The sequence below is a fragment of the Dermacentor albipictus genome, chromosome 5 (assembly GCF_038994185.2).
Source record: "Dermacentor albipictus isolate Rhodes 1998 colony chromosome 5, USDA_Dalb.pri_finalv2, whole genome shotgun sequence".
NCBI lineage: Eukaryota > Metazoa > Arthropoda > Arachnida > Ixodida > Ixodidae > Dermacentor > Dermacentor albipictus.
The window spans coordinates 35,152,727-35,164,728 of NC_091825.1; the positions used below are offsets into that span (position 1 = coordinate 35,152,727).

At 45.7% G+C, this 12,002-nt stretch overlaps 1 protein-coding gene across 1 annotated transcript in view; it reads right to left on the reverse strand.

The window, feature by feature from the left end:
- The window catches only part of LOC135908093 (uncharacterized), an 84,308-nt gene that overhangs the window by 29,053 nt on the left and 43,253 nt on the right, over positions 1-12,002 (reverse strand). Inside the window, exons 5-6 of the mRNA XM_065439845.1 lie at positions 9,666-9,820; positions 7,304-7,478 (exon numbers count right to left, since the gene is read on the reverse strand). Of these exons, the coding sequence (XP_065295917.1) occupies positions 7,304-7,478; positions 9,666-9,820 (330 nt within the window). The remainder of the gene's footprint in view (positions 1-7,303; positions 7,479-9,665; positions 9,821-12,002) is intronic.

Here is a 12,002-nt window from a genome sequence, read left to right on the forward strand (position 1 = left end):
ACATACATGGGGTTTGAAAAAACTGGTCGCCCACCCCCTCGCTCTCCAGAAAAATGAAAACTTTCTGCCTATGCCCCTGCACAGTGTGCCGCATCCCAAGATGGCAGTGGAGAAACGCCGAACTTCAATAAGAAAGCTTGTCTTGGGAACTCCATTGGGCGCATCCACAGCCGCTATATTGAGAATAGACAATGTTCCGGTCCCTCTGCCCCAGGTCATTGTACATACGACCTCAGAGCTACTTCCTGAGGTGAGCCGAGCAACTGATATGAGCAACGAGGGAGAAGAGGACATGCACGACGGGTGGACAAAAGGACCAAGAATTTGCAGCCAACGCTCACGCACTAGCAAGATCACTGCGCGGGGAGCTATCGTCAGCACCATGAGTCAACAAAAGGACTTCGACATTTTACTTTTACATCTCTCCGCCGATTGTCTCGGCTATGCGAAAGGACTTATACAAGGCCGTGAGGTCTAACTATTAAGCAGAAACGCTATAATCTCGCATAGAATAAATATATTCTACATCTCATGCACTCAAACATTAAAAATAACTTTTCTCGTTTTTCATCTTCATGATACTTACCTTCTTCGTCGTCTTCTGATTACGGTAGCGAAGTCCGCCTCACCCGGTTTTGTTCCTGCCACTACTTAGCCGCTTTCCCAGGCCAATCTCGAACATAATGCAGTCCAAACAATGTAGGCCGACCCCGAAAACACTACAGTCCATAACTGCAGGCCGATCTGGAATCTAATGCCAGTCTATAATCCTTTGAAGTTTATCGGGTGCGTGGCGGAATCGAAGTCGTCACGCGGATTTCTCAAACACAGTAGCACGATGTTTCAACGCACTGCGCCTCAAATTTCCGCAGAAAGGCTGGAATAATTCTCACTGCTGGCACACACCAGCGTTCCACGCATCCCTGAGGCCACGCCTATACTTTGCAGGCAGGCTGTTAGGTGGCGCAACGTGTCTAGAATGAAGCGTAAGATAAGGGCTAGGCTGCAGTAGACGACACTCATACGAACCAGCGCAACTCCAATGCAGTCACTCGCGCCACGCAAAGAACTTCGCGGCAGCATGATTTCCTCAGCGTGTCCCGAGGGAAGCACGAGCGAGTAGCCCGGCTGCTGCACAAGCTGCCTCGGTGACGCGTTTCGGCTATTCGCATACTTGGAACGTTATCGTGAATAACTTCTCACACATTTTTTGTTGCGATAGCAAATATATGGACACTCATGGTGAGCTTCCACCATCGTCGTCGGTGTCCACGTCACCGTGAGGTACCGTATACTAAAGGCGAAAACGATAACGTCGCGGCAGCGCACGGTATGCTGTAGGTGCGAGGTGAAGCATGCTAGGGTCAGCCGAGAAAAGTGAAGGCGAGACGCGGCGGTTTCTCCTCGCGTGCGCAAGGGCAGGAGCGGGGTGACATGCGCGAACTAATAGGGGGCAGGGGAAAGGGGGACAGGTTAGTGCGCACCTATTCTTCTACTGCGCAGCTGCGCATTGCGTGGCCGAGCGCGGCCGTACGCGCCCTATCTTGGAGGTAATCTGCGGTGGGTGCAAAACAAGGCGACGCGAGAAGCCTGATGGCCTCGTGCGCGCTTTGTTCTCGCGCGACTAGTTCACGTTGAAGCGAGAGGCAGCACGAAGAGAATTCGTTCGCCACTGCTGACACTCATCGCAGCGAGAGTCGGTCGTCTTCGAGTGAGATGTGTACACGTCGCACGACTTCATGCCTATTAATATAGTTAGTAAGTGAATGTTACCGCGGCCGATAAAACTACTAGCCTCACTTCGTATAGCTGTCTAAGAAATTGGTATTTCAAGGAGTGCTTCGTTTTAAGGGTGAAACTGCAAGTTATTTCTAGAAATACTTTCACAAGAAGAAGTAAAATTTCTCTCAATGCAATATTGCATATTTGCCTGCATTCATACTCGTAACCACTGGCAGAAGCGCAGAAGCTACCATGTGTATCTTCATCCAACGGTCACTAAGCTTTAAGGTATGATGACATCTGAAAAGTTAGGTTAGTTTGCGGGCTAGTCGGGAATATTTATTCATAGCCTTAAGTATCCGCCCACAAATGCTGTTGGCCTACATTGAAGAATTACCGCCAAATAGGGCCTGCCAACAAGCTCGTCCTTCTTGCGTTGCGAACAGATTGAATCCTTGGAAGACTTCTAAACAGCATCAAACGACAGTAAAAAAAAGAACAGAACTTAAGCCGCGAACTAACAACAACGCTTCTGATGGATGATTAATGTTTTATGGCGGAAAGGCATATAAGGCCGCGGGGAGCTAACAACCCTCCTCCAATTTATTGAATTTCGACGTCGAAGTTGTCTCTATCTGAATTTTATTGCTGGTAATTTTCTTTACGCAAAAGTGACAGTAGAAATGTCCATGCATGGTGGAACATTGTCCCTGAATCAATAGAGAAATTATTTATGCTTTGTATCGACGAAGCAAGGATTTCAGATAACCAAACTTTAACCATTGCAAGGCATCGTATTACCATGGTACTTCAATCCGTTTACCTTGATATTAGTTACAAAACTGGTTTCATACAACGAAAGTGATTTTATTTCCTAAGCTGAGCGGTTTTCAGTACTAAGCACCTTCTTATCAATAGTGTCAGCTTCTGCTTATTTTACGTCGACCGCAGATGAAGACGATTGGTGATTTCTGCTTAGCCCTGCGTTGTGTCCGTGATTCGATTCTGCCATATTTCTAATCTCATCACATCACCTAATCCGCGTCCATTTACGCTACCCTGGCACATTACCAGTTAGTTATCTATTGTACCCATTACATGACCTACCCAGCTGGACTTTTCAAAATCTGAACCGGCATGCATGCTATACCAATCTGTGCTCTATTTCTTTATCGCTGTCACCTCTTTGTGATTATCGGCCTAAAATTGGACAGGGAAAGCGGACAACGCTATCAGCTCCCTTTCCAAGCTAACTGCCCTCAGCTCTGAGAAACACCATGAGAGCCAAATTCCAAGAATGTTTCGAGTGAAACTGCTACCAGGAGCAAGGGCACATTCAACTTCGAGATTCTCTGCGCGTAGTCATTGACCCTAACATGAGACGGACTGAGTGTTTCCGTTTCCAGTGATGGCGAGTACGCATGTCGGGCCGATTCTAAATTTGGTGGCTCGAACCTTTGACGCACTGCCATTGTGCGCAACCACAGTGACTGCCGCCTGCGATGCCCTGAGCCAAAAGAAGCGATATGGAGGCGCGGGCCACCGATGTCGCAGACCCAGAATGAGTCACAGTCACTCTTTGGTGACTATGCCTTCGTATCTCGTGACTGATGGTGCCAGCTACGCACGAGGCTGTATTTAAGGCTTTATAGGTCCGAGTGTGAGAGCGGAATGATTCGAGACTCATTCCATGTAAACATCATACGCCTGTAATTTTATTGTCTTTCGTTGTTTTTCAATAAAAGGATCGGCTTGGGCGAAATGCTATGTACGCAATGAACGGCCCAGAGGATGGTCTTCATTTTCATGCAATTACAATTTATTTTTCAACATGGACGCAAGACTTCAATCAAGGCTACCACAATGTTTACCAAGGCCCACGGAGACGCCATATTAGGGACCTCTGCTAAACGTTACACACATGAACAGTCTTATTTCTGGGAATGCCAAAATACAAGTCCATGTTGAGACAACTGCGGCGCCATGACATCTACAGACCCAGCTTACAGAGACAAGGGACGTGTATTTAAAATCAACGTGAAAAAGCTCGACCAAAGCCCCTTGACACTAACACGGATGCTGCCGGTCTTGCCCATCAAAACAGCGCAAAGGCCCTGGACTTCTTGTATATTGAACAATAAGTTTGGTCTCTAAACTATGACCCACAGATGTCATCTCATCAAGACTGTCATTTTATTTTCTTTCCATCGCCTCGGACGCTTATTCTGCTGCCAATAATAACGTAAGGTGGCACATTTGACCACCTTCTTCAAGGGGCATTATACTCCTTCATCCCGTTCCCTGCGGAGGAGCACGCACATGAAAATACGCTGACTAATCTGCCTTTTCAAAAAAGCCTTCGCTCTCTCTCTCCTTTCGTCATCGAAATACCCACCTTCACCATGGTTTCCTGAATCCTGAAGTCAAACACACCACACCTGTTCATGGTCATGTCGCTGTCTATTTGTGTTACTCCTTTCATTTTTTTTGTTCCATCGCTCATTGTGAAGGTTCTGCTTTTCTTCTCAAGCTAATTTTTATGCCCCAAGTTTCAGCGTCTTTTCTCGGGGCGAATGCATTCAAGATATGCTTTCCTTCCAAAGGATACTGGTAAGCTTCCTTTCATTGCTTAAGATATTTTGTTGTATGTGCTCCAACTGATGTTATTCGTCTGAACATATGTGGTTCATGATCAAGGCACCACTTTTGTACTTTTCCTAGATAATTGCACTCGCGCACAGCTTCAAGAGGCTGACTATACTAGTCACAAACTTTTAACGCGAAAGCGCTAAAGGCCCAAAAATCTGGTGTCGGCGTCGCCGCCTGCATTGGCGTCCCGTGAGCGAAGATTGCCATATATATTTAGGCACATGTATATGCCACACCTTGCTATATGACATGCTGTATATGCACGTTATATTGCCACATCGTTCTATCTCTAAAGTTGCTCAAACCATGTCTTACATTCTTGACAAAGTTATTCCTCGGAATTTTGAGAATGACAGCCCGCAAACAAATGTCGTGAAACAAAAGACTGACAGCGCACCGCGTTTAAGTTCAATCTTCTCAGACTGAAATATTAAAAGTGCTAAACAATAGCATAAACCTCAAAATGACGTAAGTTTTCGGCGCGGCTGTGCAATAACCTTGATATCGGCGCACGCAAGAGGCCGCCTTTCTACCTTAAAGCTCGCCTTCGTACATAGCATTCACCGCCGGTGTTTCACGGTAAACATTACGAATACATAAGCTGCAATTTCCAGGAAGCGTGAGAAGCGGTCAGGGATCTTTGGGTGCTAGCGCGTTCCACTCTTAAAGCTGAAGCCTAAGCGTCCTTCAAAGTTTCTTTTTAATTATTTTTTATATGAACGAGGAAATATGGGTTTGTTTGGTTAGAGCAGCTTTCCATTTAACTATAAGTCTATCAGCTTGAACTGAGTATTGCAAAAACAAAATACATAACATTTAAGCTGTAAATCAGGAGTAACTGTAAAGTAAAATTTCGAGACGATAGTGTACATCCAGTTAGCAGCATAAAATTCTTTGGCGTACTTTTTCATGAACCCGTACCTTGGAACGTCTATGTTTATTATTTGTGAGTGGTTGGCCTAGTTAACACTCCTAGGGTTAGTTCTAGTAGTGTGGCATAAGTACCCGAGAAAGTGGATGGTTAGAACGGTGCCACGGTAGCTCAGTCGGTTAGGGCATCGCACGCGTAATGCGAAGACGTGGGATTGTTCGTCACCTGCAGGCAAATTGTTTTTACAGTGAAGCTGTTCAAGGCTAGGATCTGGAAAAAAATGTGTCCCCCCCCACCCGACATGTTGACAAAAACAAATCAACATGTGGGCCGATCCTGGTGATAGTGCATAAAGGCTCCAAGTTCAATGGCACTTAACCCTGTAAGCACAGAATCCTGTAACGCGCCCTCGAACTGCCCTTGTCACACGTGGGGCCCAAAGAGGTCCCAGGCACAAGGGTAAGAACGGATGTTTTGAAAAAAATATTTTGTGGAACTTTTCCAAAAAGGACTGTTAAAGAATTCCCGGTGCCCACCGCGCAAACGCGCTAACGCCACTGCTGGCGCGTTCGCCGTCGCCGTCTTCTTTCCCAGCTAGAAAAAACAATGCGCCGGAGCGATGAAGGCTGTTGCCCAAACGCTAGTCTATGGCGATGCGTGTCGAAACGTCAGTGTAATGTATAAAATAAAAAAAGGAATGAAAAGTAAATTAAAAATATAAATTAAAAATACAATAAAAACAATAAAAATGATCATAAATAACAAACAAAAAAAAGACGATACAGACAACGGAGTTATGTATTTGTACCTTTACTCGACCTATATAGCATGACCGCCATATAGAACCTAACATAGCTATTGAGCAATACAGATTCGCTGGTCTTCCATCTTCCCGTAGCGGAAGGGCTCTGAATTTTTATTTCACTGTCATTTCCATTAATTTATCATTTCTTTAATTCAATCATTAAGTACAAGTAACTTATCCTATGTCGTCCTTGGTATGTGTTTGTTGGCTTCTTACGATATGATTGCTAAACACCGGGCCTTTCGGTTTATCCACTTTCTTCATGTTCATTATTTGAAACTTAAGCGATCAAAGGTTGCAGGTATACAGTAGAAAATTCGTCTTAACATTCCAGATCAATTCAATATCCCAATTTGTTATTCAATTCTCCAGTCATATTTAGAATGTATTTTCCAGTCTTGGGTACCAATCTCCAAAATGTCAGATAATTTGGCTCTATACAAACGAAATTAATTCGCGCTCTTGGGAAGTTGACCTTTAGTGAAGTCAGAATAAATTTTATTTCTCTATATAACTTTCTCAGCACTAACAAACCACACACAAGTAAAATATGAAGGCACACGCATAGTCAAATAAAGCAAGGCTACTACACATTTCAGAAAACATATCTCCACATGTGCAAAACGTTAAATTTAAGAAAGCCTCATTACCGACTACCAAAACGAAGAGTATTTGCGGTTTGCAAAGTTCAGAATATCAGATTCTATATTTTCTAAATAAAGAAACGATGACATACTGAAAGAGGTGATGCAGACAGTGTCGCTAAAAGGTTTCAAAAGCAGCCTTACTATTGTGTTACAATAACAAACACAGGTTTTATCTTATTGTGTGTAAGTGCATCTGTACTATTCGTTTCGTGACGGGTAACGAGGGTGGTGGAGGGGCTTTCCCTTAGTCTTATTTTTTGCTGGATACAAGCCGAAGTATGTGCTTTGTATCTTGTTCAGCATTTACATTTCTTTATTATGGTTTTTGGCTCGTAATAATTCTTCAGCTATGTGGTATATTATAACACTGAGCATTTCGTCTGTCAATTCAGCGTGTTTGCGATGCTGTTCAGACTGCATGTTGCGCTGGGCCAAGCTTCTTGGTCAGGTGCGGGTGGGCAGCTATAGACTTTAGCCCTTAGTTTCCATAGCTCGTGTTGTACAGAAAAGCAGAAAAACGAACAAAGTGGAAAGGAAACGTGATTGCACTCAGTTTACGTTTCCTTGTAACCCGTTCTGCGTTCCGCGTACAGCTGTGCCCACTCTCACCTGCAGAAGGCCTCGTCGTAGTCCATGGGCTGGGTGCGCACCTTCTCGAGGAGCTCGTTGGCGACGGTATTGGGGCTGACGATTTCGCGCAGGCAAGCCGTCACGTGCGTCATCCGGGTCTCGCAGTCGCTGCTGCCCGAGGGTGCCGGCGCTTGGGGCGCGGGAGGCTGGTCGCCTGCACCGTAGCGTTCGGCGGCTTTTGCAAGTGCTCGGAGTAAGCTCCAACAAGAGTATGCATAAAATAAACACATTTGCGAAGAATGTGTGTAGGTATTGCTCGCATCTCGCAACGTGTTCACAAATAAAAGCTTTGCAGATTTTTTACGACAGACAGCATTACAGTGGCCGATAGTCAGGGGAGAAGTGGGGCACCAGCCTCTGCGAAATGTACATCATGATGAAAACCTAATGCTAACCCTTCTCTCAACACATAAAGCCCCATTATATTTAAAAGCGTACACCATCGTTAAGGTGAACGGCTGGTGAAGTACATTCTACTCGTATGTTGAAGAAGGCTAAGGGGTCAGAGAAAGCATAGCAACATGATCGCCAACATCACCAGAAAAACTTCGAGGTCATTTGCAGGAGAAAGGCCTCTGAAACCAATCCCCCAATTTTTCGTTTTGCGTTTGCTGAGCAAAACCTTCAACAGAATACGAACTGCTAACACCTGCCCTCGCAAGTCTTAAAATTTGAGCACTGTTTAAAGAGTCGCAACACTTTACTATACATATATATAAGTGCCCATTTTGTGCACATTATATATTCTCACTTCCGACGTAACAAGACCCTCTAGTCCTTTCCCATCGCTGTGCCATATACTATGTTAATATGATAAGTCGAAAAAAATCTTAGAAGAAACATCACGCTCCTAAGCTTTTGTAGACCTTTGTCAGCAGATTTTCGAAAAACAAAAAGAAAGAATTATGATAACTTGGTATGCATTAGAGAGGCAATATATGGCCCATTCATTATGAAAATAAATAATATTACCTTAATAAACAGCATTCTCGTCGCACTACACCATCTGTGTTTGTTTGTTTGTTTTAAGTCTAACATGGCGCTTCTTTTAATATCTCATGAATAAGTTTTACCGCTTTTTTCAGGTAAACTCCTGGTATACATACCAATTAGTGTATAAGAAATTTCGGTGCCCAGGAAACTATATAGGTTCTCCCAAATATCACGCACGAATACTTAAAGATATGCCAATGCCACGTACCTAGATGGAACCAAGGTAATGTTGTTTACCGCCGCTTGGAGATTATTTTTTTTTTGCGTTCCGTCTAAGTACACAATTTGTTTTAAGTAATTACACAACCTCTAAAATATTATTAGTTGAAAAGTATGCATGAGAAAATTGTAAACCAACATGAAAAAAACTCCCGATGCAGCTTTCAGTTGCTCAACACGTGCTACATAAAAGTGTTTTCTCTGAGAGTAAAAGAAGCCCGCGAAAGCACGCAAAGTGCGTCGAGCGGCTATTCGCGCAGCCATATTGCGTGTATTCGCGGGCTGCTTTCGCCCCCGGGAAAGAAAAGAACACTTTTATGCAGCGCGTGTTGAGCAGCCGAATGCCGTATCGGAGTTTTTCATGTTGCTCTGCAAATTTCTCATTGACACTTTCCATCAAATTATAATATTTGGGATGTAAATAATTGACTAATTATGTAATTAGGCGGAATGCAAGCTCATAATGACGCCATCGATGGGAGAGCACGTGGCAATGGATTGTAGTGCATAAATTTGTGTATGCCTTCGAATAAAGTTAGGTGTGAGTTCAGCGCTGTCCTGTGTGTTTCTGCCTTCGGTCTTCATCTTCTAGCGCCGCCCTTTCAAAATATTCAACCAGTACCAATTCGCCCAAATGTCCATCCTTCTACAGCACAATGTGCCGGTGGCAGAGCGGGAAATGGACGAAAACAAAGATATAAAATCTAATCAATTCAGGTGCTCACACCATTCCTGCACGATGTGTATCACAGTGTGTTACCCCTTGAGAGAAACGCGAACGCACAGACAAGCGACCCAATGCGAAGAAATTGAGGAGAAATGAGACATAAAGGTAGCACGTCCTAGTGGACCCTGACTTTCCGTTACGTCGGCGGCTTGAAGGAAAACGTAATGTGCCTGCCATATAGTATATCAGCGCAATGAAAAAAAAATATTCTGGAATTTTATAAAGCCGTACGCTGCCAGACGTTATGTTGCAGTCATGACAAAGCGCTGCTCATCTTTAGTGCAACTTGCAATGCGCAAAGGTGACACTGTTGCCTCCATTTTAGAAGCGCACAACGACTCGGAATTGTAAATTGCAAGATGAAGCGTGTAGTTAGTTCATGCAATCATACGGAACACCGACCATTATGAGGGCCCTCAGCATCCTTGCTGTCCTGGCAGCCAATGGAGTGAAGCAGGGCGCCTGTCACGTTATTGAGGGCTGTCCGTATGGGTTCCTTCTGGTTGCAGGCCTCGTAGACGCCCGGCGCGCAACTTCGCAGCCCCTTCGAAACAGTACTGCAGACAAAGACAAAAATTCGCCGTATCTTCAACATTACATCATCAGGATTTGTGCGGGCAACCGCTGTAGTATACTTCGCCAGTCTTTATAAAAACTTAATTCAACAAAATAGCAGTCGTCGATCCACGGTGGTGGCAGTTGCATAATATCACTTCATTGAAGAAAATGACCAGAAACTCTACCTTGTACTAGAGATAAACTACTGCGAAAAGAAAGACATGCACCTTGTGTCACAAAGAAAACACTTCCGCCCAAAGTCGAGGCATTTGTAACATATCTTTGATTTGCGTTGTGGAAAAACATTCTTTATAAATATGTTTGTTTAGTAGCAAATACTGCGAGCCAATTCGCCCCATGCAGGAGGGTCAGCGTACGTATTATTACGAGCCACCTCCTTGGGCTAACTAGAAAGACAATGGCCGGGACGTTGCTTGCGGTCAGCCATCTTGGCCTTGCCTGTAAACAGTCTTCTTATATTCATGCTTCGCGTTTTTCTATTTAACGCCGCGTCACACATTCGTGGAGGCACGTGGTACTCTCTCCACACGACGAAGCTTCGAAGCGGTTGGCAGTGCTGGGCCACCACCATCGGACCAGCCGGAATCTGCGTCTGCGCTGAGGACGATTGTTTAAGCCCACTGTCGAGACCGTGGAACGCTCAACGGGACCGATGACGCCGACGTTGAGGAGTGGCCGACACAATGCGAACGGGTGAGCGATCACAATCACTTATACCTGACGGTTATATCGGCCAATGCGGTCTTCTAGCTCAATGGAACGCCGAAGTTGTGGCATGGCAATCATGGGAGCTGGGATAAATTTAAGCAAAAGCCCCGTGACCGGTTAGGTAAGGCCTCCAGTCAGAAAATTGCTTCGAATAAACAGCTGTCAACTTTAGCCACAACGCCCGCGGAGACGCACATGTTGTACATACAGGAGGTGCTGGCGCTGTACCGTAAAGCTCACATCGACATGCCAAAGTCTGATGAGGAGGAGGAGGAGATGAAGAGAGAAAGCAGGGATGTTAACCAGAAATGCATCTGGTTGGCTGCCCTACGCTGAGACACGGTAAAAAGGGAACAGAAAGAATATATAGAGAGAGGGAGGGGAGGGAGAGAAAAGGCACGGTGAGCTCGCGAACGCACGTGAAGGTCCTGAGCGAGTCAAAGGCGTTCACATAGGCCAGTCGCCCTCAAGAAAGACAAAAGTGACTTCCCAGCTTTGTGGCCAAATGAGCTATGGGGACGGTGTTTAAGTAGCACCTGCACAGACAACGGCCGATCGTCGAGTCGTCGCAATGCGATAGATAATGCTTGTCTTTCCTTCTGAAATCGATGTCAGCGGCACCATAAATGTCCGATATTCTCTTCGACGCAGCAGAATGTCACATGTAGCACTGTCGGTCATTCAAATAAATGTAGTGTACGCCTTCGTGAAAGGCACTCTCAACCGCAGGCAGTATAGGAGCGATGCTTCAAGTCGGTGAAGCCCGGGTGGCTGTCGTAGTTGGAATGAAGGGTGAGTTCGCGGAACCAGGGGCGCCATATATTTGGGGTAACTGGCCATGTCCTGAAGGGGATAGCGGAAGACACATTCAATCTGCTCACGTGTAGAAATTATGCTACCGTTGATGCCGTGGTAAGGGAGTGCCAGCGCTTCGAACAGGACAAGAGCCTTCGTCTTGTACGACCATTCGCCCGGCTTCCCAGCAACGGCGCGACGATTTCGTGTGCAGAGTGGCCGCCATCTCACTTTTCACCGCCTTCTGCCGAATTGTCGAGGACCGTCCGCCGCAAAATCGAAGCGATAGCTCAAGCTACCCTCTTTGCTCACTTTAACGCTGATGACTCGAGCGAACTAGTTGTTTCATTCGTCCAAGCCATCGTGCGAAACGAACTAGTGAAGCTGGGACTTTACGCTGCTGGCACCACGGATTGTCATACGTCCACTTCTGGGACCCCAACAATGTTCCCTCGTTATCAAAGGTTCGCTGCACGATCTCAGAACCCTGCTGATCAGAGAACTGACGACGCTTTACCTGCGTCCGTGTCGGGCACGTTGCTCGCTACGGTAACAACCGGAGGTCGTTATCGCAACATACTCCAGCCTTTGCCCATGCTCAGAAGCTCAGAAGGTGCGTGGGATCCACTCGATAGGTGCTGGCTGCGGGATGCGTGC